At 38.1% G+C, this 26,798-nt stretch overlaps 1 protein-coding gene across 1 annotated transcript in view; it reads left to right on the forward strand.

The window, feature by feature from the left end:
• The window catches only part of MYPN (myopalladin), a 99,818-nt gene that overhangs the window by 32,207 nt on the left and 40,813 nt on the right, over window positions 1-26,798 (forward strand). The window contains exons 3-7 of the mRNA XM_080687962.1: window positions 11,048-11,223; window positions 14,599-14,650; window positions 17,677-17,791; window positions 19,029-19,100; window positions 25,509-25,650. Coding sequence (XP_080544088.1) covers window positions 11,048-11,223; window positions 14,599-14,650; window positions 17,677-17,791; window positions 19,029-19,100; window positions 25,509-25,650 — 557 coding nt within the window. The remainder of the gene's footprint in view (window positions 1-11,047; window positions 11,224-14,598; window positions 14,651-17,676; window positions 17,792-19,028; window positions 19,101-25,508; window positions 25,651-26,798) is intronic.

The raw sequence follows: 26,798 nt of genomic DNA on the forward strand, positions 1-26,798 counted from the left end.
CAAGATGACCTGGACACTAGGAAAAGCCTGACACAATATCTCTGTAATTACAAAGGGACTATAAATACAGGTAATACTTGGAACTAACTTCTAGTAGTGCTACACTGGAATGGTATTTTCCAACCTTCTTCTAGCAGTATCTCCTCCCACTTTTCTTCTCATAATAAGTCTGTTTACTTGTTACCCAATACATATTTCACACAAACACACACACACACTTTTTTTTAAAGATAAAATTAGTGCTTTGGGAATTGAAGAGGGTTGAGTGGGAAGACCCTCCAGCCCCTACCTGCTTGCTTACCACAGAAATGAAGACATCTCCATAGAACCCAGGAGCGTAGATTTTGATCCACAGGATTCATTTTAAAATGCATTAAAATAATAATGAGACATTTGGGGTTGCCATATAGGAACACTACAGGGAATAAGAAAATCACCCTTTTGCTGTTTTTTTCAAGAAAATGTAATGTCTTTCTGGAAACTGGGGCTTAACCTTGTCTATGTATTCCTGTGTATAATCAGTATTTTACTTATGTTCTTGTAACCCTACTTTAGCACATTGAAAAATCATTTTTACATATCTTTGTTGATTTCCAAGTGAATTGGGTAGAAAATGCTTTGTTTTGTAGGGATGGTATTCTATATCACTAGTGTTTTTGAAAGCTTGTTAATCTTAGACATAGGTTCATTGGAGGATTTGACTTAGAAAATGAAATACATTCATGCGTTACCCACAGATGAAAGAGTCTACAGGAATTCACAGCAAATGGCCATGATCCTTTTATATATCATGACTCCAAATTCTTTCCCCAGGAATGTACAGCTGGGTCACACTAAGTATATTTGCTTATACGCAACCTTCTGAAGCAGCACAAATTTACCTTTTATAAATGTTGATGCCTGCTTTGGCTGTTAAATTTTGTTATTGGCACTTCTGGACCTATGCTTTCTAGTAGTGTGCTGAGGAAATAAATTTGTTATAAAGAAAAATATCTTTATCTTAAATGGTTTAGGAGAATTCTTTAAAATGTTATAAGAAATTATACAGGTGGGCAAAAGTAGGTTTACAGTTGTATGAGAAACAGTTTATTCTTGTATTATTATTTATTAATTATTGTATTATTTTCCATGTGAACAATTGTAAACCTACTTTTGCCCCACCCGGTATATATAATTATGTGAAATATTATGTAAATATTTTTAAATATTACATTATTCAGGGTTTTTTCTTGTTCTTTTGGGGAAAATCTAGATACCTTCCTTTATTCATTAATCCAACAAATACTAAGTGCCAATAATGGGATATGTACTGAAAATTAAAGCACTAAAATTAAAGCAGTGAACAAGAAATCTTCCCTGCCCTCATGGAGCCTGGAATCTAGAAAGGAACACAGACAATAAAGAAAAATTTCACAAATGATTATATAATTACAATTGTAATAAATGTCATAAAGGAGAGGCATATAGCAAATGGACCAAACCTTGAGAGTATATTAGAGAAGATTTTTTCTGAAAAGTGGTACTTAAGCTGAGACATAAAAGAGGAGTAGGAGTTAGCCCAGCAAAGTGGGGTGTGAGGGAAAGTGTTGCAGGGTGAGGGAACAGCAAATTTGAGCTCTTGAGGCAGCAAGACAATTGTTCACTTAAAGGAATTGAAGAAAATGGCTTCACCAGAAGATAAAGAGGAAAGATGAAATGATTTGATTTAAGTTTAGAGAGGGAACAGAGGCTAGAGTTTGAGAGGCTCCTAGAACACGCTACTAAAGTAGGTCCCTGGATCAGCAGTGTCAGCGTCACCTGGGACCTTGGTGGATATGCAAATTCACAGGTTCCACCTTGGACCTACTGACTCAGGCCCTGTAGGAGTGAGGCCCATACATCTGTATTTTAACAAATTGCTGTTTGTTTCTGTGCTGAGCATTTTTGCAAATTCTTCAAAGATCTCCTGACCTGGAGGGACCTCCTCCCAACCCCCAGAGATCTCCCCCTGCTCCGTTCCTTGACCCAGATGTTGCAATCTCCAGTTAACATTCTAGCACCTGCTCCTTAGTCTTTACTCCAACAGAACACCCCTCACAGACTCTGTTGGAGTCACCTCACCGTAGCACGTGGTCCTTTGAGGCAGGATCTGTTTTGAGATTAAAAACTAGATTAATTTATTACCCTAAACAATATTGGTACAGAAGTATTTACAGGTGAAATGAAAAAAATCCTAAATTTACATTAAAATAATCCAAGGTGGGGAGAAGTGGAGAATATAAAAGAAACACATTTGCTACTTGTTGATAATTTGTTGAAGCTAAGTAATGTGTACATGGGGTTCATTAAACCAGTGTCTCTACTTTGTAGATGTTTGGAAGTTTTCATAATAAGTTTTTAAAAATGATATTAGTATTTCATGTTTTAAAAATGTTATATAAGTGGAATCAATGTATATATTCTTCTCTACTTTAATTTTTCCCTAAATATATATATCCGTGTTTGACATATAGCTCTAATTCACTCATTTTCATTGCTATTTAATTGCAAGGCTAGAGGATATCGATGTACATTTGCATTGCTTCCAGTTTCTTTTTCCTAATATGAACAATGTTATTATAAACATTCTAATATATTCTCCTGTGTCTTATATTTCAGTTGAGCTACCTAAGCCCTCCTGTACAATGTTGACTAGAAGTGGTGATACTAGGTACTATAGTCTTGTTTGTGTTCTAAAAGGGAATGACTTCCATTTTTCACCATTATGTAGGATTTTGTTACAGTGTCCTTTTGTTTAGAAATATTATGATTTTTAAAAAATCATGACTGATGTTGAATTTTTTCTGCTTTTATTGAGATTATTTTGTGATTTTCTCCCTTTTATATTGTTACTATGGTAAAGAACATTGATTTTATTATGACAAACAAAACTTGGAATTCTTGGGGCAAACAAAGGCAACACTATAAAAGAGGCTCCAAATTGAACAAATAGAATTTATTCTGAAAGAAGATTAACATAGCAAATAGATGAAAAGAAGAAACTTATTTAAAATATATAACATTGGAAAAAATCAAGTATATTGCATTAATAACAAAACTAGAAAATGTAATATATTCATTTACTTACTTATTCAATAATAATTTATTCAGTACTCACTATGCATCAGGAACTATTCCAAGCACTTAGGGTTCATCAGTAAATAAAGCAAAATTTCCCAACAAATTTTATTCTACATGAGGTGAAAGAAATATGCAATAAACAGTATATTTAATAAAGAAGTGAATTATACAGTAGTTCAATAGTAAGTGCTATGAGAGAAAGAAAATATAGGAATTCTAGAAGGAGAAAAAAAAAGTTTCTAGTCATCCCTGTTCAAAGTAATTAGTCCTTTAAAAATTATTTTAGGAATTATTCTCAACTTCACATTTATTCATCCTCCCTCTTGCCTAAAGTTGGCTATGTGGTAATGGGTAGTCTTGATGAGTTTATATTAGGCAACTATTTATTTATGCTTTTCTTAAGTTACCAAAAAGTTACCACTCAGAAAAATTCAGATTTTAATAAAAGTTAAAGCATAGACAAATCCTCCCCACTGGTACCTCCATACTCCCATCAGTGGGAAATAGCTATTGGATATGAAAACTTAACTCAGTTAAACAAGACATACAAAACACCAAATTTTATCATGAAATCCAGCATAACTTTGGGTCCTGTTAGAAAACATTTAATATTATCATACTGTCCAATATATTCCTGTTGCACTCAGTATATGAAGAGTCACTCCGGTCAGGGAGAGAGCTGAACATGTCAGTAAGTAAATATACTACCTTTTAGCTGTTTCAGGCATTGTTAGACAAAGATGGTTATAGACAATCAAGGAAAGCTCTTTTCCAGACCCCATGCCTTCTTAAAAAAATGAAACAGACTTTAGGCTATAATAATCCTAATTTAAATTCATTCATTTAACATGTATACAACACTTTTTGGAGCATCTGGCCAAGAACCAGATAAACAAGTGGTAAACAGACGTGATCATCTCTGCCCTGTGGTATTTATTGTCCAGTAATGGGTATATATACATAATGAATGTATAATGATAAGTGATATACAGGTTCTGTGATAGAAATGAACATGGCATTAGGAGAGGGAACAATAAGAGGTGGAACAGGGACACTGGAAGGGCAGGAACTGGACTAAAGAAAGGCTCTGTGTAATCATTCTTTTAATGAGCATTATTACTGGTGAGTCAGAAGAACACATTCAAATTAAATTTAGAAGTTTTTAATGTGCTAAAGCAATGAGTCATAATATTTATTCAAGCCGTAGCTTAGATAAAAGAGTAACCGAACAGCAGAATGGTGGTATGCAGCCCAAAAGTCCAGTTACATCTGAAAAATGTGTCTCCTCCATGTCTTCATTCTTAGGCTTGTAGCTAGCCACCTTAGCAGATCTGGTGAGCTATCCTCAGTGCATTAAAGGGGGGCTCTTCTTTATAATCTGGACCTGCCCTATTTCCCCAGATCAATGACTCATTTCTTCTGAGCCATGAATCACTGCTATTCTGTAACTGTCATGAGGATTTGGCATTCTAAAACACATAGCCGGGCCAGGACATTTCTATGAAAGCATTCCCGAACATGGATAGATATTTCTTTGTGTCCTTACCCTCAAAAGTCTTAGGATAGCTGGGTCAATTTTAATACCTTTTCAAAAGGCAGCCTGGCTGGTGCATTATTCCTGCGTGGGTTATGGTGTTAAAGTCAGAGTGATGTTACTGACTGTTCTTTGGGGTTGGCTGAAGCCATCCTGGCTGTCTGAGTAAGGACAAAATGCTTCTGACAGAGAGTTTGGGCATTTGAATCACTCCTCTTATCACTTCCTGGCTGTCCAATTGCTCATGGATGTTTCCACTCTCATTTTGGTAAGGAAGAGAAACGTTATCTAAAGAAATGAGACAACCTTATAGTGTTTATATAAGGGAAGGTATTTACTTATTGGTTTTGAAATACTTAAATTTGCTTTTCCAAATTAATATAGGTAGATTTCATAAAAAGTTGAATATTAAAGAGCAGACCACTTTCAACTCTTTTTGCAATTTCCTATTTATTTACCTCTAGATTTCTAAATGATATGCCACTGGCTCTTAACCTTTTTGTCCTCAGAACTCCTTTGTAGTCTTAAAAGTTATTGAGACCTAAAAGAGAGAGGTTTTATCTATGTGGTTTATATCTGTAATTATCATATTAGAAATTAAAACTGAGAAACATCACCTATTAGTCATTTGGAAAATGAGTAATGCAGACCTGCCAAATGTTGGCACATTTTTTATATGATAGTTTTTAAAAATCACATTTGTTAATATGATAATTGATTTCATCAAAAAGTCTTTAAGTATTGGGAAGCCCTAAACTTACTGTGGAGGATCCAAGTTTCCAAATCTCTTATTTTTCCTTGAATTTTTTCATTGGCGACAAATGTTATAGTTATTTATACTTGAAATGTTATCAGTTATTTGTACATGAAATGACATTTTGAGAAAATGACTGCTTAATACCCAAGTCTGAGAAGCCATGATTTGTCAGTTGCTCTTCAGTACCTAGTTCAACTAAAAAAATCACACAAGTGCTCTTTCATATCCAATAGAAATGCTTTATGCTACTTCCCATTTCACCATCCAGAATGTTAAAAAGACATGGACTTATCCTGACCCTGTAGCTCAGTTGTTGGGTGTAGTCCCATACACCAAAAAGTGGTGGGTTCTATTCCTGGTCAGGGCACATGCCCGGGTTGTGGACTCGATCCCCAGTAGGTAGCCTGCAGGCAGAAGCCGGTCAATGATTCTCTCTCGTCATTGATGTTTCTATCTCTCTCTCCCTCTCCCTTCTTCATTGAAATCAATAATAATAAAAATTTTTAAAAAATGGACTCAAGGTTGAGATTTAATAAAAGTAATGATTTTTATTGCTTCATCAAGGATATTTTAAAGTAAAAAACTGATTTTCTTTAAGATTGCGAGTGTGATGGTAAAGAACACAATGACCATTAGTCAATGTTGACAGCACCTTAATTTGTGCTGCTAAAGCATCAGCAATTTTACCCATTGTGGCTTTTGCACCATCAGTGTAAATGTCAACATGTGAAAAGGCAAATAATAACTTAGTATTACATGAAAATAATTTTGTCTTCACAGAAAGTGAAATACACTTTGAGAACCACTGTAATACTTATTCTATTGTTGCTTGCTATGCTGATATTAGCTCTTTACTATTGACTTCCTGTTCCAAAAGATAGTAGTTTAGTGCCCCTTTCACTAAACCAGAACCTCTGTTGTTCCTTCCTGCATTGCCTCAATATAATCATAGCATACTGTTGCTTAAAAAAATAATGTTTACCTTTTTGTTACTATGTAAGTATTATTCACTGCTAATATAAGTAGGGTAAAATTAATGTTTTGTTTTTCTTTTGTTTTAATATGTTTTTATTGATTTCAGAGAGGAAGGGAGAGGGAAAGAGAGATAGAAACATCAATGATGAGAGAATCATTGACCGGCTGTCTCCTGCATGTCCTAGTGGGGACCGAGCCTGCAACCCAGGCATGTGCCCCAACCAACCAGGGATCAAACTGTGACCTCTTGGTTCATAGGTCAATGCTCACCTACTGAGCCATGCCAGCTGGTCTGTTTTTTGTGTTTTTTTTTTAATTATTGATTTTTAGAAAGAGAGGAAGGGAGAGGTATAAAGAGATAGAAACATCTATGAGAAAGAAACAACATCTATCAGCTGCTTTCTGTACAGCCCCTGGGGATCAAGCCCCTGATTGGGAATTGAACCAATGACCTCTTGGTTCATGGGTCGACGTTCAACCATTGAGCCACATTGGCCAGGCTGCTGATACAACTTTTTATTTTGACCTGGAGTTGATTACTATCTTGCTTTTTTATGTACTTAGTTCTGTGGTCCAATCACAGATTTGTCTCAATTCTCCAATACATTTGTAAAATATTTCCTAAATATTCTGTTCCATGCAGTTAAGTCATCAGGCCTGTTTTTTTTCCCTAGCGAAATCCCTCCCACAGCCTTTCTTCCTCTTGCTCCAATATGGAGCAGCTGCTCACACAGCCAGCTACTCAGCCTTTATTCTGGGGCAGTGGTCGGCAAACTCATTAGTCAACAGAGCCAAATACCAACAGTACAACGATTGAAATTTCTTTTGAGAGCCAAATTTTTTAAACTTAAACTTCTTCTAACGCTACTTCTTCAAAATAGATTCGCCCAGGCCATGGTATTTTGTGGAAGAACCACACTCAAGGGGCCAAAGAGCCGCATGTGGCTTGCGAGCCGCAGTTTGCCGACCACGGGTGGGGCATCCCCTAACTGAAGAGAGGATGTGACAAACTGTGGGAGTCTAAATGCTCATTTCCCAAACTTGAAATAAATTACTCTCTTTTAAGCCCCATGTCTCCTCCCTTGCTTGAAGTGTGTTTCCACATCCCCAAACTTGGATCTCCAAATCCTGAAACTTGCTGGGGTTCTGCACAAAATGCACAAATTGGCTTCTTTCATTGACATCCCCAAGGCACTTACTTGGTTTCCTGATTTTTCAACTCTCCCACATTGCTTACACAATGCTAACACTCCATACCCACTGTTTTAACCTTGCTGTTAAAGTTTAACTGTATATCTTGGGGTTCTTTCCATCTCCGTACATAGTGATCTTTATCATTTTCTTTATAGAGCTGCATAGTGTTCAATTATATGGCTGTACCATAGTTTATTTACCAGTCCCCTAGTGATGGACACTGGGTTGTTTCTAATTGTTTGTGCTTTAAATGAGTACCTGCACATTTGTTGTTTTGTATGTATTCAAGTGTACCTGAATGATAGATCCCACAAGTGAGATTGTTGGGTCAAAGGATAAATGCATCTGTAATTTTGGCAGTTATTGCCATATTCCTTCCATAGAAGTTGTACCATTTTACATTCCTGCTAGCAGTGTATGATAGTGCTCAAACTTTTACACTTTTGCCAATCTGTTATGTGAGAAATGGTATTTCCTTGTAGTTTTCCTGGCCTTTCCCCTCCACATTTTAAACTTTATTTTATGTATTATTCTGTGTAAACTTCTGGCCAAAAATCTATGTTATAATAAAAATTTCTAACTTTAAGTATATAGCATTAAAATAAAATACCATAACTTATAGAAATATACTTAGGTTATTTGCCAGAATTGGGCCACTCCTGGGTGACTATGACCCATCCTCCTTACTTTGATGATTCAAGTAACTAACAGAATAATTTTTATTTAGCTAGGTCAAATGAAATTTTGTAGAAGGGAATGAACAAACTCAACTCATCTTCAAATAAGCTAAACTAGTACTTACTTAATGCATACTGTAGAAAGCTATAAGTCTTTTTAGGGGAAGCCGAGTTCCACATCAAAGAACCTGCTCTTCATGGTTGGCTATATTTGTTTTCTCATCCATCTTCTCACAGTTGTATCATTCTTCATAGAAACCACTTTCTAATTTCCTGAGTAAAGGGACAATGTGATTTGAATATTGCCAGGTCTTCTCATAGTTACAATTAAATTATACCATAATAGTGGATTGTTTAATGTTCTCACTCTAAGTTTACCACAGTTTTCTTCTTTTTTTATTTTATTTTTAAATAAATCTTTATTGTTCAGATTATTACAGATGTTCTTTTTTTTCCCCCATAGGTCCCCTCCACCTGATTCCCCACCCCACCCCATGCCCTTACCCCCGCCACTGTCTTCATCCATAGGTGTAAGATTTTTGTCCAATCTCTTCCCGCACCCCTCACACCCCCTTCCCCCCGATAATTGTCAGTCCACTCCCTTTCTATGCCCCTGATTCTATTATATTCATCAGTTTATTCTGTTCATCAGATTTTTTATTCACTTGATTTTTAGATTCACTTGTTGATAGGCATGTATTTGTTGTCATTTTGTTGTTCATAATTTTTATCTTTACTTTTTTCTTCTTCTTCCTCTTCTTAAAGAATACCCTTCAGCATTTCATATAATCCTGGTTTGGTGGTGATGAACTCCTTTAGCTTTTTCTTGTCTGTGAAGCTCTTTATCTGACCTTCAACTCTGAATGATAGCTTTGCTGGGTAGTGTAATCTTGGTTGTAGGTTCTTGCTGTTCATCACTTTGAATATTTCTTGCCACTCCCTTCTGGCCTGCATAGTTTCTATTGAGATATCAGCTGACAGTCGTATGGGTACTCCCTTGTAGGTAACTAACTGCTTTTCTCTTGCTGCTTTCAAGATTCTCTCTTTGTCTTTTTCCCTTGGCATTTTAATTATGATGTGTCTTGGTGTGGTCCTCTTTGGATTCCTCTTGTTTGGGGTTCTCTGCACTTCCTGGACTTGTAAGTCTATTTCTTTCACCAGGGAGGGAAAGTTTTCTGTCATTATTTCTTCTAATAGGTTTTCAATATTTTGCTCTCTCTCTTCTTCTGGCACCCCAATAATTCGGATGTTGGTACGCTTAAAGTTGTCCCAGAAGCTCCTTACACTATCTTCATATTTTTGGATTCTTTTTCTTTTTGTTTTTCTGGTTGGGTGTTTTTTGTTTCCTCATATTTCAAATCTTTGGTTTGATTCTTGGGGTCCTTTGGTCCTTTCTGTATATTCTTTATTTCAGACAGTGTATGCTTAATTTCTGACTGGTCCTTTGCCATTTTTTTGGCATTCTCATTAAGATCCTTAAAGGTCTCAGATCCTAAAAGTTCCTCAGAGGTTTTTAGAAGATTCTTGAGTAACCTTATAAATGTGGTTTTGAACTCTGTGTCCAGTAGTTTGCTTTCTTCCATTTCTTTCATTCGTGGCATGTTTCTTTGTTTCTGCATTTTGGCTGCTTCCCTGTGTTGATGGGGTGATTTTCTGTGGTAGTTGACCTTTAGGGCCCAGTGGTTCAGCCTCCCCTATCACCTGAGGTGGACACTCTTGGTGCACCCCTTTGTGGGCTGAGTGCAAAGTCTTGTTGTAGTTAAGACTTGATTGCTGTTGGTACACTGGGAGGAATTGACCTCCAGGCCAATTGGCTGTGAAGACCTGCTTTGTCTATAATGGAAGAACTGCTGTGCTGGAGACACCCTTATGGAGCAGGACTTGTTTCAGTGGGGCTTTGGTGCTCGCTGAGTCTGCCTCTTGAATGTGTCACTTATGGATGTGAGGAGTTGAAATCTGGTGTCGTCTCACACTGACCACTAGGTACACTGGCTTCTGGATCTCCAATGGGGTGCAGGTCAGCTACTGTCTGAGGCTACCCAGCAGGAGCTACAGCAAGATCTGCAGATTTCTCCTCTTTGCTTGGGGTTTGGAGGTTTTGGAGCTGTCTGACCAGAGCTGAAGTTTGTTAGATTAAGCTGCCATAGGGCAGGCCATTTATATGCAAAAGCCGCTGCATAGAGCTTGGGTGGGTTTGTAAATTGTGTGGGACGGGGTCTCAGGGAATCATTAGGCTAGGGCGTGGCAAACAGTGATGGCTGCCAGTCAGCCATCTCTGTGTCTCCGAGTTTCCGCGTCCCCGTGTCCCACACCCCAGCACAGTAAACAATGATTCCTGCGCGCACCTCTGTAAGAAAGCCACCCTCACTTTCTGACCCAATGGCAGACAGTCCAGCTTCTCCCTGCAGGGGTCTGGGTCCCCAGAGTCTCCCCAGAAACTGGAGTTCAGTGTAATCAGGAGCTTGTGTCTCCCTTCGGGTTGAAAAAACAGCACACCCAGTCACTAGCTGCCAGCCTGATTCACGTGCCTCCGTACTTCAGCTTTTCCGCGCTTGTGCACATCTCAATGCTCTTTTCTCTTTCCTTCTAGTTGTAGAACTTCTACTCATCCAGCTTTCCCGTGGTTCTGGGTGATAGATGTTTTGTCTTTTAGTTGTAGTTTTGGTGTGGTTGTGAGAGGCAGCACATACAGGTGTATATCTTATGCCGCCATCTTTGTTTTCTCCCAGTTTTCTTCTTAAGGAACATCTGAAGCCATCTATGTCATTAATTCTCACATTTCAGTCATGTCCCATATTCCCTTCCTTGCAGGTGGTATTGTGAAGGCAAGGAGCTGGAAAATTCCCCAGACATTCATATTGTCCAGGCGGGAAATCTGCACTCACTGACCATTGCTGAAGCCTTTGAAGAGGACACAGGACGCTATTCCTGCTTTGCTTCTAACATCTATGGGACAGATTCAACTTCTGCTGAGATTTATATAGAAGGTAAAGCAATATACTCTTGGAATATAGCATTTACTGGTAAGATATATAGTTATCCTATCTAATAAAAGAGTAATATGCAAATTGACCATCACTCCAACACACAAGATGGCTGCCCCCATGTCGTCAAAGATGGCTGACCCCATGTGGACACAAGATGGCTGCCACAAGATGGCCAGCAGGGGAGGGCAGTTGTGGGTGATCAGGCCAGCAGGGGAGGGCAGTTGGGAAGGACCAGGCTGGCAAGGGAGGGCAGTTGGGGCGATCAAGCCTGCAGGGGAGGGCATTTAGGGGTGACCAGGCTGGCAGAGGAGGGAAGTTGGGGGCGACCGGGCCTGCAGGGGAGGGCAGTTGGGGGGGACCCAGGCCTGTAGGGGAGGGCAGTTGGGGGGGACCCAGGCCTGCAGGGGAGGGCAGTTGGGGGGGACCAGGCCTGCAGGGGAAGGCAGTTGGGGGGGGACCAGGCCTTCAGGAGAGGGCAGTTAGGGGCAATCAGGCTGGCAGGGGAGCAGTTAGGCATCAATCAGGCTGGCAGGCGAATGGTTAGGAGGTGATCAGGCTGGCAGGCAGAAGTGGTTAGGGGCAATCAAGAAGGCAGGCAGGTGAGCAGTTGGGAGCCAGCAGTCCTGGATTGTGAGAGGGATGTCCAACTGCATGTTTAGGCCTGATCCTACCCTAAATGGGCAGTTGGACATCCCTCAAGAGGTCCCAGATTGGAGAGGGTGCAGGCTGGGCTAAGGGACACCACCCCCCCCCCTCCGTGCACGAATTTCATGCACCGGGCCTCTAGTAATAAATAAATATTTATTGAGGACCTATTCTACCACACACCCTTCTAGGCAGTGGGGATAACAGCAGTGAACCAAATAGACAAAAATTCCTAGGTTCATGGAAAGATGGAATTTACATTGTAATGGAGAGACATAAAGTATATGAGATAAAAAATAAATAAAATATATGACAGGTGTGTGTGTGTGTGTGTGTGTGTGTGTGTGTGTGTGTTGGGGGTAGGAAGTTTCCCACATCAACAAGCAATTCTCTATGACACTAATTGAATATCCTACAATTTAACTCAACTCTTATACCAATTACCTGGAGATAGTGTCAGATCCAATAGGTTAAGGGCTCAGTTCTATAAGATTGCTCCCACTTCACTTCAAATGCCAATCACAAGTAGTAGGTCCCCAGGTTACCCACAATTTCTGTCTGGCTTGGTTACAAATCAGAGGTTCCCATGACCCCTAACTCAGGTTCGATTAATTTGCTAGTGTGTCACAAAACTCAGGAAAACATTTTCTTTTGATAAGCAGTTTATTAAACAATATGATAAGGTTACAGATGAACAACTAGATGGAAAGATAAAGAGAGTGAGGTCTGCAAGGGTCTTGAGCATAGGAGCTCTGTCCCAGTGGAGTTGGGGTGTGCCACCCTCCTGGATTCCAAGCTTCTAATATGTTCACCAACCTGGGAGCTCTCCAAACCCCATCCACCTATACCTACAATATCTAAGGAGGCTTCCTCACGCAGGCATTTTTTGCCCCTCTTCACCTTTTGGGTTGTAGGGGGTGGGGCTGAAAATTCCAAGCTTCTAATCATGGCTTAGTCTTTCTGGTGACAAGCCTCCATCCAAGAACAAGAGAGGAGATGACCCAGTTATCTCATTAGAACAAAAGGTCCATTTAGTGCTCTTATCACTTAGGAATTTATAGGAGTTTTAGGAGCCCTGTGTCAGGAATGGAGTCAAAGGCAAAAACAAGAGATACTCCAAAGTGCTCATTACTTAGGAAATTGTAAGAGTTTTAGGGGCTCTGTGCCAGGAACCAGGGGTAGTGACCTATATATAGTATATATAATAGGGGATAGGAAGTATGTTATCTCACAGTATATATAATTGGGGATAGGAAGTATGAGTGTGTGTGTGTGTGTGTGTGTGTGTGTGTGTGTGTAAGCTGCAATGCTAGATAGGGTGATCAAGGAAGACCTCACTAACTAGGTGACATATAAGTGAAGACCTAGAGGAAGTGAAAAAGTGAGCCACAAAAATATTCAAGAGAAAAGAACTCTAGGCACAGAAATCCACAGTGCACTGGTCCTGAAGTGGCAGTGTGCCTGTCTTACTACAAAGAGACGAGCAATGTGGCCAGGGTAAGGCAACAAGAAAAAAGGATCAGGTAGGTCAAAAGTTCAAGATGGGCTCAAGATGGGAGGAGGCAAGTGAACAGATTATGTAGGTCATTTGCAAGGACTTTGACTTTTACTCTGAGGGAGATGAGAAGCTATGGAGTACTCTGAACAGAGATGTGACATAATCTGACTTAGCTTTTAACACTGGTTCCTGGGTGAAAATATACCACAGGGATTCAAGGGTAGACGATAGGAGACCATTTGGGAACCTTAGAAAGGCATTTGCATCAGCACAAAATTTATATGACTAATTTTAGAGAATAAATCAATTTATGTTCCTTACATATCTATAAAGTTTTGCTCCCATTTATCTCATCCCCTGGGTTTTTTTATGGGAACCATTCTTTGTCACTTTTATCATCTATAATATCTTATGTAGGCCTTGATTTCAGCACTTAAATAATGCATTATTATGATTTAAATGCCCATTTATGAACTAGATTGTAAGGCTGGTACTGTCTCATTCTTCTATATCTCCAATATAGTGCCAAGTTCATAGTGGGTATCTGATAAATATTTATTGAATAGATTGTGAATAATGATGATAATAGTGAATAATACGTGAATAGAAGTGTGTGGTATATTTTCATTCTCAAAATTTTGGAGTACACTAAATGCCTCCAGATTTAGCTCTGATAAATCTTCCTGAAATTTACTATATCGAGAAGTAAATCCAGGATCAAAGTTCTGGGAACAGTGCTGAGATTGGATTGCAGATTTTTTTTTTTCATTTTATGGCAACAGAGCTTCAAGCACCCCCCTCCTGAGATGAAATATGACTTGTTAATATTAGGACTAGACGGAAGAGCATCCACCTACATCTACAATGTTTGGAATCCAATGTAATCCCTTCTTTTATTTAGTCTGGGTAGGTCAGGAGTAAGAGGATTTATGGACACCACATTAATGTCTGCAAAGACTTTTTTTAGTCCAAAGGCATCAGCAGGTGTTTTATATAAAGAACACTTGGAATTTGTACCAGTTAATTTGAACACTATCACTAATTAGTCATGTGGCTTTGAGCAAGCCCTTTAACTACTTAGAATATATTTCCTCTCCTGTAAAAGTGGGTGTTTGTTAGTGTGGGGAATCACTGAGTTCATTTCCATGTCTGAAATTCTATAGGTCTTCAAATGCCTAGGAACCAGTTTAAGAAATTATCTTAAAAGTTTCATGTCTTGGTTATTTTTTCAGGGGCTTCTTCTTCTGACTCAGAAGGGGACCTTAACAAGGAAGAGATGAATCGGTAATTCTAAATTTGCTTAAGTCTTGCTTAGATTAATTTTAATATTCCCAGTATTTTACTGTTATTTAATTACTACTTTTAATTAAGTTATTTAAATATAGGCTTTCTTGTTTAATAGCAGTTAAAAGAGGGAAATATACAGGAGGAATAAACATACTCTTTCCACATAGGAGGTTTTCCAATAACCATGCAACCCATCTGCATCAGTAGCTTTGCTAGTGGGTTTTTAAAAAGTTCCCTTTAGATTTAAAAATGGGGTCTCCTAAGTTTTCTCAGCAACTGTGCAATTATTTGTGCAAAATAAAAAGGCCATTTCCAACACATTAGTGAAAAGTAATTGTGAATTCAAGCTTCCCAATATTTTTTAAAATATATTTTTATTGATTTCAGAGAGAAAGGGAGAGGGAGAGATAGAAATATCAATGATGAAAATCATTGATTGGCTGCCTCCTGCACTCCCTCTACTGGGGATAGAGCCCACAACCTGGGCATATGCCCAAACCAGAAATTGAACTGTGACCTCCTGGTTCATAGGTCAACACTCAACCACTGACCCACATTGGCCAGGCAAGCTTCCCACTATCTTAAAAATGAAATATCACCAATGAATTATCATCATACCTATATATACAGAGTGAAAAACGCACATCCAGTGATTCAAAAAAACTTTGTTTTCTGACTAAATAATAATACAAGAACACAAAACTTGGTGATCCTAAATTATTTATGTGAGTGGGCAAGTGACTTTTTTGCTGAACAATTGGTATGAGTACTGAACAAAGTTACATCTATCTATTCATTACTTTCCACAACCATTGACTAAGCACCTACTCTACACCAGACACTTCATTAGATGCAATGGGTACTAAGAAAAATCAGATATTTCCTGCCTTCCTGCTTATAGTCTAGCAGGAATGTAATATATAGCAATGAAATATATAGCAAATATAGCAAAAGGTATATACCAAGCATATAGACAGTAAGAGTAATAAAGTGTAATAAAAGGTGATATAATTATGTACAAGTTGAAAAAGACTTGGCACACAGGGCTCTCTTGGTTGAGGAGGGAAAGAGAGATCAGGAAGGGAGACTCAGAATTGGTGACCTTCAGCTCTGGCTTAAAAGAACGGTAGGTAGACACCCCCAAATAAGAAAGGAAAGGGCATTTTAGGCAGAGGAGGCTGTGGAGAGAAGACCTGGGAACTGGAAACAGACACAAGAGCCATTCCTTGAGACTACCTGAAACAAGTGGCAATATTTGGAAGACTGGTTAAAGAGCTGTTAACTGTGTTTGCGCATTCTGTCCTCCCCTACTGGGGGTAATTACTCCTTAAGGGCAGAGATCATGTCTTATTCTTCAAAATTCTTTGTGTGCCTACTTTGAAATGATAACTTGCTTTTAGCTTTTGTGCAGATATGAAAATTCATAGCCACAGTAAATGATTTCTCCCTTTAACTGTCTTCCTTATTCTCATGGCTTCAGTTCAATTCCTCCTTTGTTCCTGCCTCTTTATGCCAGTCACCGCCTTACAAGTGTTCCAACCTTTTTCTCTTTTATAGTTTCCAAATACAACCAGTTATTCTCTAAAAGATCATTCTGATCCTGTCATTTTTCTGACTTAAAAAAATTATCTATGGGAAAATAAAACACAAAACAAACAATAACATTTTTAAAAACTCTTAGCATGGCATACAAAGCCTTATTCAGTAGAGTATCATCCAGGCTTTCCTTCCCTCTCCTCCTCCACTCCCCCACCTCAAGTTCTCTGCACTGCTGCCATCTCACTCAAAACAATGTATGTTTCATTTCACCTCTTTCTTCAAGCTGTTCACTTTTCTAGGAATGCCCTATCTCCTCTGCCTGGCCTTCAAAACCTAGTCAAGTTCTATAATAAACTTCTCCTCTATTGCACATTTATCACTGCCTCCTCAGGGCTCTCATAACACAGTTACAAGCCTAATGGGTGTGAATTTTGATATACACAAAATATTTAATCACCCTTTATTGGATGTCTCCTTCCTCCTCCATGACTGTGGAAAGCTCCTTGGGATATATATATATATATATATGTGTATATATATATATATATATATATATATATATATATATATGTGTGTGTGTGTGTGTGTGTGTGTGTGTGTGTGTAATATTTGATGGTAAACACTGCTCTTTACATCTTACATGAATTACCTTATTTATAACCCTCATGAAAATTCTATGAGGTAAAAATGATTATTTCCCCATTTTAGAGATGAGGAAGCTGAGACAGTCAGAGGTAACATCTAAAAAAAAGGGAAGCCCATTCTGTCATCGGTCTTCCACCCACCCACCCCACTCCCCGCCCAGGTTATTAGGGAGAGGTCCATGTCCCAGACCTCTAGGCCCCTTTAAGTCCAGTCCTTTGCTGCTTTCTGATATGCTTGGGTGCTGATATCTTTAGCAAGAGTGGTACTCTTTAATCATAAGGGTTACCATCCCCTCTGGACTCAAGTTCTCTGGCAAGATCCACAAAGCTAAAATAATCTCCCCTCTGCAGCCTCTTCAAGAATATTTCTTGGCTCTCTTGCCCTTCAAATAATCCCTTTAATTTGTATAACTTGAAGAGCTCATTGACTCAGGCTATTTCTGCTTTCTGCCATGCCCAAATCCCAGAAGCAAAGATTTACAAAGCTTGGCCTTTTACTTGAAATGGATGGGGGAGGGAAAATACAGAGGGCAAAACAAATCTCAAAAAATTATCTTCTGCACATGCTCCATCATAGCACTCATCTGGATTCTCAGTTGTGAATATGCACAAGTCCCCAGCTTGACTGAGAGCAGCTAACTCAAGGACAGGAATGATATCTTATCATCTTCCTGTTTACATGTAATAAAGTGTGTAGTAAAGAATGGCTTGTGGAATATTGTTGACCAAAGACTTGTATTATATCTAACTATAAGCAGGGATAGTGTTACTAACTTTACTGAAAGAATTTTCACAAGCAATGGTAAGTCTATTTTTATAAAAGTTTTAATTATTTCTCAGAATCCAGAAGCCAAAAGAGGTGTCACCCCCGCCCACTTCTTCTGCAGCCATTCCTTCAGCAGTAACCCAAGCCCAGCATGTGGTGGCCCGGCCGAGTGTATCAACCATCCAACAGGTACAAAAGTCTAAGGGAAACACAAGTGCCATAGTCTGTGACAGGCAGGCACTGTGACCATGACCATCTTTTATGGCATGATCATGTTCTTCTCTGTTGCACCTTCATAATGACTTTGGGCAATTCATTTCCATGATCATGATAATTTGTACTTCTAATGTAGGATATCAGTGGTTCCTATTGCTTTGGAAACACTCTCTTCAGGGGTCCTCAAACTACGGCCCGCGGGCCACATGCGGCCCCGGGTGCTGCTGCCTGTCCTGCTTAGCTGCCGACTCGTCCCGGGCCCGCAGTGCACATAGGAATTTGTTCATAGTTGTTTTTTTTTAAACTATAGTCCGGCCCTCCAATGGTCTGAGGGACAGTGAACTGGCCCCCTGTTTAAAAAGTTTGAGGACCCCTGAAACTCATGGGCAATTTCATAGAGACCCTTTATAAGTTAGTCCCTAATATTCCAGCTTTATTGGCATTAGAGTATTGATTACACACAATGGCCCAAGACACTCAGAATTCTACTTTCTAAGGGAACAACCATGAAATTATTTTTTTAATACATTGAAGACTCTCATCCTTCAAGATGATGGTGATGATGATGATAATGATGATACTAATACATGCTTAGTGTGAAAACACTGGAAAAATAGAGAAGCTATACTAAGTAAAAGCTTTAGTTAAGGTTCTACTCCCCTGCCCCCATTCCTCAGAGGTACCTTCTTTTAATAGTTTCTAGCAGATAGTTTCATGCATTTTCTAGACACATATATGAAAATATATGTATGCATATACTTCTAAAATATAAAATCATACTATTCTAAATATATTTGTAACATGTTATTGATATATTTATTGACTTAAAACCATTTAAAAATTTAAACAGTTGCTTATCTAAGCCATTGAGTAATGCACAGGAGTCACATTTTAGTTCTAATCCAGTAGTTTTTCAAATTATAATCTGTGGAGGCTCAGAAATTCTATGGAAGCTCTTTGGGATTTAGGGTTAATTACACATGTGAGGCAGTCACCATGATCTAGAAAGAAAAACAATCAGTTCAGTATAAAATTTGAAGTCTATAATTCATAGATTTAGAAAATGTCAGTCTTTTGGTTTTAGATTAATTTCACACACCAAATTCTATGAATGTGTTATATCTATCTATATATCTATCTATCTATCTATCTATCTATCTATTTAGTAATGCTAGTGACAATAAATCTATTGTTCATTCCCTTCTAACAGTGTCGGAGCCCTACTAACTATTTGCAAGGATTGGATGGAAAACCTATCATTGCAGCTCCGGTGTTTACAAAGGTAATGAAAATATTATTTTTTTCTGTCATGGCTTTAAATATACTATAATACCCAAACAAAGTTGTAGGATCCAACATTTACTGATTTTATCTCAGGATTTTGGTCTGTTATAAGTACAGTATAGGATTTGGGATTTTTAGTATTTGTTACCAAGTCATTCAAGTCTCAGATTTCTATAACAGTTTGTGTAATGAAAGAAATGTCTTCTCCAATCACCACATTGTTCTTTATGGTATCCTATTGCTGTTAAACACAATAGCCACACCTAGGGATCAGGTGATAAGTTTCTAGCCACTTATATGCCAAAGGTTTCTCTGGAAGGGCTTTCAAAAGAATTGAATTGCACCAAAAGAGTGTCTTTGGCACTCAAGAGATGGAGTAGATGTTCTTAGGAGACACAACATAAAACCTCACTCTAAGATAAAGAGTCCTATTTTTCTATTGCCTGGTGTCAACTATTGTGGTGGCATTAATTCTGAGTCTCATAGTCTTTGTATTAGAACTGGAAATTTTACTTAAGCACTTTCATTTACAAAAAAAAAAATAAATAAATAAGGGAGGTCCAGAGAGCTTACTAGTAAGCAATTTATCCAAAGTCACAGAATTAGTTAGTGTCAGAATCAGGACTAGAAACATGTTCTCCCAATTCTCACTCAATTGTTTTTTCCCTTAGATAGCATTGACTTTGTTTATATGTTTTATAAGGCAATAAATTAAAAGGTAAAAAATTGAGTGACATTGGATTTTTATTTGATATTATGAAGACTACATGGATGGAACCTATGACTGGATTTATAATTTATTGTTTGTATCAATGCTAACTTAAGCCCAAAGAGATTTTGTCCTCTCAGAAGTATGCTTTAGTTTGGAGAAATGGGTTCTCAGTCAGGGTTAATTCCCCTCCACACCACCCCCCACCCCCCAGTGGACATTTGGCAATGTCTGGAGACATTTTTAGTTGTCACATCTGGGACATTGTGCTTTTGGCATCCAGAGATGCGGCTGAACATCCTGCAATGGATTGAAAGACAGCCTCCCACAACAAAGACCTATCCAGACCAAACTGCCAGTAGTCCTGGGACTGAGACATCATGATTTACAGCAAAATGGCAAAAACCGTGTCTTTTCCAATAAGTACTGACCTTAAAGAAAGAGCTAAATCCACAACTTTCACAGACATCACCTTTAGGGAGGTGCCACCATATCAGCTCATCCAAAATGGTTTTCCAAAATCAACCAATGTCTAGACTGAGACATGCTTATCCATATCCATATCAGTTGAGTCAACATTCATATGGGAAACAAGATGCCTCTTGATTTTTCAGATTCACTTCTTGTAACCTGCTTTTGATGTTTCAGCATTGCTATTTTCAAAGATGTGACATAGGAAAGCAACATGCTGTGACTTGGCAAATACAAGACTTTGATGACGAGTTATAAATGGACGTGTGTGTGTGTGTGTGTGTGTGTGTGTGTGTGTGTGTGTGTGTGTGTGATATAGCTAATAGAGCTATCTGTAATCGTCTCTTATTTCACGGCTGAGTCACTTAGCCTTAAAACATAGCTTAAGTGCCCCAGAAATCAGGACACTTTGTCACACCCTAGAAACAGTGCTGACTCTTCAGAAGCAACTAAATCACAGAATAATATGTACCTAGTCCCAACTGAAATCTCCTTCTCTTTTCTCTTCCGTACTACCAACTGCCCAGCCAGAGATGAGAGAGGTGTCCTTATCTCCTTCCACTCACTTTTAAATCTTCCTAGGTGCTCTGTTTTCCCTGCATCTGTCACCTGGTGCAGACCTCTGGTACAACATTCAGCACAATAATAAAACTATTTACTTTTCTGTCCCTCCCAAGCATTTTGAAGCCTATTTCTAATATCTGTATAGGAGTCCATAAAGGTAATAATAGGTCCAAAATCATTTTTATTGTTCCAAAAAGTACAGTAGGACTTCAACACTTAATCTTTACATTGCATTTTCATGGACTGGTTAGAGTAACAGGTTTAGCTGCCTTTGTGTGGTGACTCTGATGAACTTCTAATTAGAAGCTCCGATTGGCTGATACATATATGCCTTTGATAAATAAAAATGGGAAAATGAATAATCATTAGTATATGTTGTTTGTTAGATAAATTTCCAAAAATATTAGATCCACAGTGGAAAAACAGTCCTTAATACAAAGACCCAAACTCTGATGAGGCTTTCTCAGCCCTCAGATGTATGCCTTTGCCTCCATAAATGGACCAGAACTGCTCAGACGTAGGGCACTGGGATAGGCTGTGACTCAGATTCCAGAGGGACTTATCAGCGGCAGCGTGCTTACGTTAGTTTCCATCAATACAGGCAGGATTGAGGTCATAGTCACTGCCAGTGTCCTTAGAAAATGTCTGAGTCAGAGCCACTGGTGATGGTAATCACGTGGCATGAGCCCCTGATAACTGATCATTTGCATATGTTTATTCGGGGTATTCCTGCTCTGTGTACTTCATTAGGAACTTCTGGCATTTCAACCCCCATGACTCACTTTCTATACTGCCCAACAGAGCATTTCTTTGCCAAGAGAGTAACGGCAAGAAGCCAATTTTTAAAAAAGCATCAGAGAGCGGAGTTTCATTTAACTCCTTGTGCCTTCTTTGGTGATAGGGAATTACTGGTATTATCTTCTCTTTAAAGAAGGTTAAAATGAAAAGGAGGGCTGCCCAACAAAACAGTGGTAGAGTCTGAGAGAAGACAGGGATTCTCTATGTTAGTTCATTGCTCTGATTATAGGTGATACCTATGTTTGAAAATATTTTATGAAGATAGACTATCCTTTATTCTCTATACAGTATCAAAAAACACTTCCACTCTATTTATGGGGGAAACCGTGCTCACACTTCTTGAGTGTGAAGGGAGGCAGACGATCAAATTAGAATCTTACTCCTATTGCTGCTCCCTCTCCCATAGCAGCTGCTTTGGCGGACTTTCAAGGCTGCAGCAGCCCTGGCTCCAGCTGCTTCAGCAGTAATTTGAAAAGTGAAGGGGGCAGGGGAAGTGAGAATTTGAAGAAGAGTGCTTCATTATATAATATCAGAGGCAGGAAACCCTGAAATAACTGGACTAGTGACAGGATCCAGATTTCTGAGGATTACACGGGTCCCTCTCCCCAACCTGACATTCCGGAGGTTTTTCTGACTCAGCTGTTACAGGACACCTCTGACAAGCAAGGGGCAAAAGAGTCTTCAGTCAAACAGTTCTTTATCAGTAAAAATTGCTCTGATCCAATTCCAGCCTAAAGCACTAAGAACATTCATTTGCAGCATCTTCCAAGGTGCAAAATAGCAACTGGATTAAAAATGGAAGAAAATGACAATGTGAACCTTTGTAGCTGACATCTTTTAACCAATAAGGAAGATGCCCTTTCTCAAGATGTCCCTGCATTGTATTTATAGGACTGTGTCCTTTCAACTCACGTTTACAGCACGTGGCACAGTGCTCGGCACAAAGCAGGCACATAGCAATATTTATTCTGTGGGGAATAACTTCCATTTCAGCTAAGGAGGAATCATTGCTTTCATCGCTTTGTGGCATCTGAGTGTCTTTAGGGGAATAAAGAAAAAAAAATCCAATATCAAATGGCCATGGAAGACATGCTTCTCAATGCTCTGCATAATCAAGTTACCCTGCAAAGAACGTCTTCCCAGATGATCAGTATGGTGATGACACACAAGACAGACTTGCACTTTGGATACCGCTCACCTCAAGAAGTTAAAGACATTGGTTATAGTGACTTTAGTCCAATCCATAATTCCTAGTTAAGACTAACTTAACCTTTGCTAGTTGGGGAACATTTCATTTGCCTTAATTAGTCATCAGTGAAATCCTGATGATTATGATCATGTCGGTACACAGTGAACACACTGTGCCATTAGTAACAGCCCAAGACCTACTACTGTGTTGAATGTGGCACCATCTGCACTATGTTCAAATGGTGCAACTGTTTCGAACCCTGACATGCGGTGATGTGTGCCAGTTCCTTCCCATGAGACTTTTGTAGAAAAGAAGTTTTCAGCAATAACAGCTATCATTCTCCTTCAAATCATGACTTCCAATCATTTTTTCTAAGTGGTTTGTAAGATGACCCTTGGCACTTCCTTTACTGAGTATTGATGACATGTCACACTGGAATGAGCTTCCATCTTATATCACAGACATTTAGTGGGCATATTCCATACACTGTAGTATCTCAGGTGTCTTGGCTGGACTCTGATATAGAACACAGGTCTTGGCTGTCAATGTCTAGTGAATAATAACAATAATGTTGGTCTCAGTTGGTCTCCTCTCTCAAGGAGGTCCTTTTGCAAACAGGGCTTTGGTGTGACCTCTGCAGATTGAGAAGTGGCTTTTATATCTGAACTGAACTGCAAGCTATGTCAAAACATGTAGATTGACCTCATTCTGATTATATCTATTTTTTAAATGTGCCATATTTTATTTATTCAATCCCTTCTGCCATCACCACCTTTGTTGTTGTTGTTTGTTTTTCTAGTTTGTTTGCCTCAAGAAGGAATGAAACCCCATTATACTAGTATATGAATCCCAGGGAGATGTCTGACTGCCATTAAAGTACTCAATAGGCCCCACAGCTTCTGTTTAAATACAAAATTTGCTCAAATGTCAGGGTTGAGGGCACTTTCACAAGCTTGCCAGGAGCACTCAAGAATCGTTGATGTTCCCTGCTTACTTAGAGCATTCCATTCTTGTCACCAGAGGATGTTGTTTAGGGTAGAAAAGGAATAACAAGATTTTTAATCAAATAGTTCCTTATTAATTTAGAAACCACTCTATGCAAATCCCATCCTGAATTATTTCAGCAAACAAATTTGGAAACGCAAAGAACAAAGCACTAATTTTGAACTACATCGCCCCCTGGCTGTCCCAATATTAACTTACACACCCCTCTGAGAGAAAAGTTTCCTACGGTAGCTGAAGCCAGGTGGTTATTCCCACCCCTATATTCCTTAAACAAATGCCATAAATATGATATGGCCATGCACAAAATATCATAAATTGTTCAGACAAGAGCTGTAAACAATCACAAAATATTTATAAGAGTGAATGATAAAAGCAAAAAAGAAACAAACAAATAAACAAACAAAAACTGCCACCTGCCCTAGCTTGTTTGGCTCAGTGGACAGAGTGTTGGCCTGCAGACTGAAGGGTCCTGGGTTTGATTCCGGTTAAGGGTACATGCCCAGGTTGAGGGCTCGATCCCCAGTAAGGGGCAAACATTAGGCAGCCAATCAACGATTCTCTTTCATCATTGATGTTTCTATCTCTCTCTTCCTCTCTGAAATCAATAAAAATATTTTTTAAAAAAATAGCTATCCCCTTCTCTGAAGCAAGAACCAATATTTCCTAGTTGCAGATCCAAAAATTGTAATAATAGAAAGCCTTGCAGCATTTGTTACTAAAAAGAGCTTGTGGAGGAAGTTAATCATAACCTTTCTATGTTTATAATCCTTAGGCCAAAATTAAAAAGAACAACATGCTCACACACATGCCAAAGAAACATTTCATAATCAAATGAAGCACCTACTACATAAATGAATGTGTGACTTTAGATTCACAAATTTTGATGAGTGGAAGACTAGATGTGAAAGGAAAATGTGAGTTCCATTCTCCCATAGAGTCTATTATGGAATACACTAATATTTTACAATTCAAAGTGGTTTTGTAAACCTTTTTTTATGGAAGTGTGGAAAAATATTTAATGACACCTTCACAAAATTACAAGATATTTACCATGACCTAAGACTACTCATATGACTATTATTTTATAGAGATTGTCAGAGTTTATATTCCTGCATAGATGCTGAAGCTATACTGTAAAGAACACATAAAGAAAACAAAATAGCAAAACAAAGTCAATTTCGAGGACAACAGAATGTAAGTAAGGCAAAGCCAGGAAAACAGTTAGTTCATTGGACCGGACCACAGAGATGTTACACCTTGTGGACAGCGATATTCTTCTGTGGAAAAAATACATTACTCTTATGCCGAGTATACCTAGTAAATACTCACTGCAGATTTTTAAAATTGTTATTATTTCTGAAAACCAAACTCCACTTGAGCATTTAAGAACAGAAGTACTTTACAAAAAAATTAGTATTTTTGGAATCCTTCTAAATGTTTTGTCTAGTATTTAATAAACTTGTCTGGCACAGAGAGGAAAAAAAAGAAGAGAGTGAACCTTCATTCAAACCTTTATTCAAAAATAAATTAAATTGGAGCTGCTGGAGATGTAGAAGATTTGGAGAAAATCCAAATACAGAGGCAATGGCATCTTTTAAAAAAATTTAGCACTGGAACTAGATTTCAAAAATGTACACTTTTGGGTTCTAATAATATTCTTCTCATTATAGATGTTACAAAATTTATCAGCCTCGGAGGGTCAGCTGGTTGTCTTTGAATGCAGAGTGAAAGGAGCTCCATCTCCTAAAGTTGAGTGGTACAGAGAAGGGACCTTGATAGAAGATTCTCCAGATTTTAGAATCCTACAGAAAAGTAAGTTGATGCTTCAAAATTATTTTTCTGATCATTAATTTTCATAAATGTATTGTAGGCATTTATTTTTATAATTTTTCACAATTAATTTAAATATAATAAAAATATTCTAAAAATCATTTGTAATCATAATCCCTCAATCTAAACCCAATTATTAACATTTTGGTGTATAGTCTCCAACATTTTTCCCATGAATTTTTTTTATAAATCTTTATTGTTGAAAGTATTACATATGTCCCTTTTTTCCCCCATTGCCCTCTCCAACCCCCCCTGCCCCAAGCCTTCACCACCCTATTGTCTGTGTCTACCCATGAATATTTTTTAATAAAAATAAATAATATTCTTTTTTTATGGTGTCAGATAGATACTAGACTTATTGGGGTGAGTACTTCGTAAGTTATATAAATGTCTAATCACTGGGTTGTACACCTAAAGCTAATGTAATATTGTATGTCAACTGTAAATCATACTCTTTTTTGTAAATTAATTTTTTTCACTCAACATTTCAGGAACATCTTTCCTTGTTAATAAATATAGGCCTTTCTTTAAAAAATTAGATCAATACAATTAATTTCATATTTATTTAATTTTCTATTGTTGAACATTTAGATTGTTCACAAATTTTTACTATTATAAACTATGCTTCAATGCATGTTAACAGAAAAATCTTTGAGAATATAAAATAAAGTACTAGAATTACTACTGTAAATTCACATTTTTTAGACGTTTAATATCTAGGGGTGGGCAAAGTAGCTTAACAGTTGTGAGTGCATGCAACACAGAATAAAGCTATTGTAATAATCATAACCTGCATGTCTTTTTCCATATGAACAACTGTAATCCTACTTTTGCCCACCCCTGTATATTGCCAAAATGTCATCCCTAAAGTTTGAAACTAAGTATGATCACATAATTTATCATTCAATCTGGGACACTTTGGGGTGTGAAAGAGGGTACTATTAATATTACACAGAGATCCCAGGAATAAATCAGATTTGTCCCAGCTGAATTGGGACACACATAGTCCTATATTTTACTACAACTTTCACTAACAATGGGGATTAAGTATTTTTTATCTTCACTAATTTTATAGGCCCCAAATGGAAATACTTCTTTTGATTCTCACTTCACTAATGAGATGTGATGTG

The sequence above is a fragment of the Plecotus auritus genome, assembly GCF_963455305.1.
Source record: "Plecotus auritus genome assembly, chromosome: 9".
Taxonomy (NCBI): domain Eukaryota; kingdom Metazoa; phylum Chordata; class Mammalia; order Chiroptera; family Vespertilionidae; genus Plecotus; species Plecotus auritus.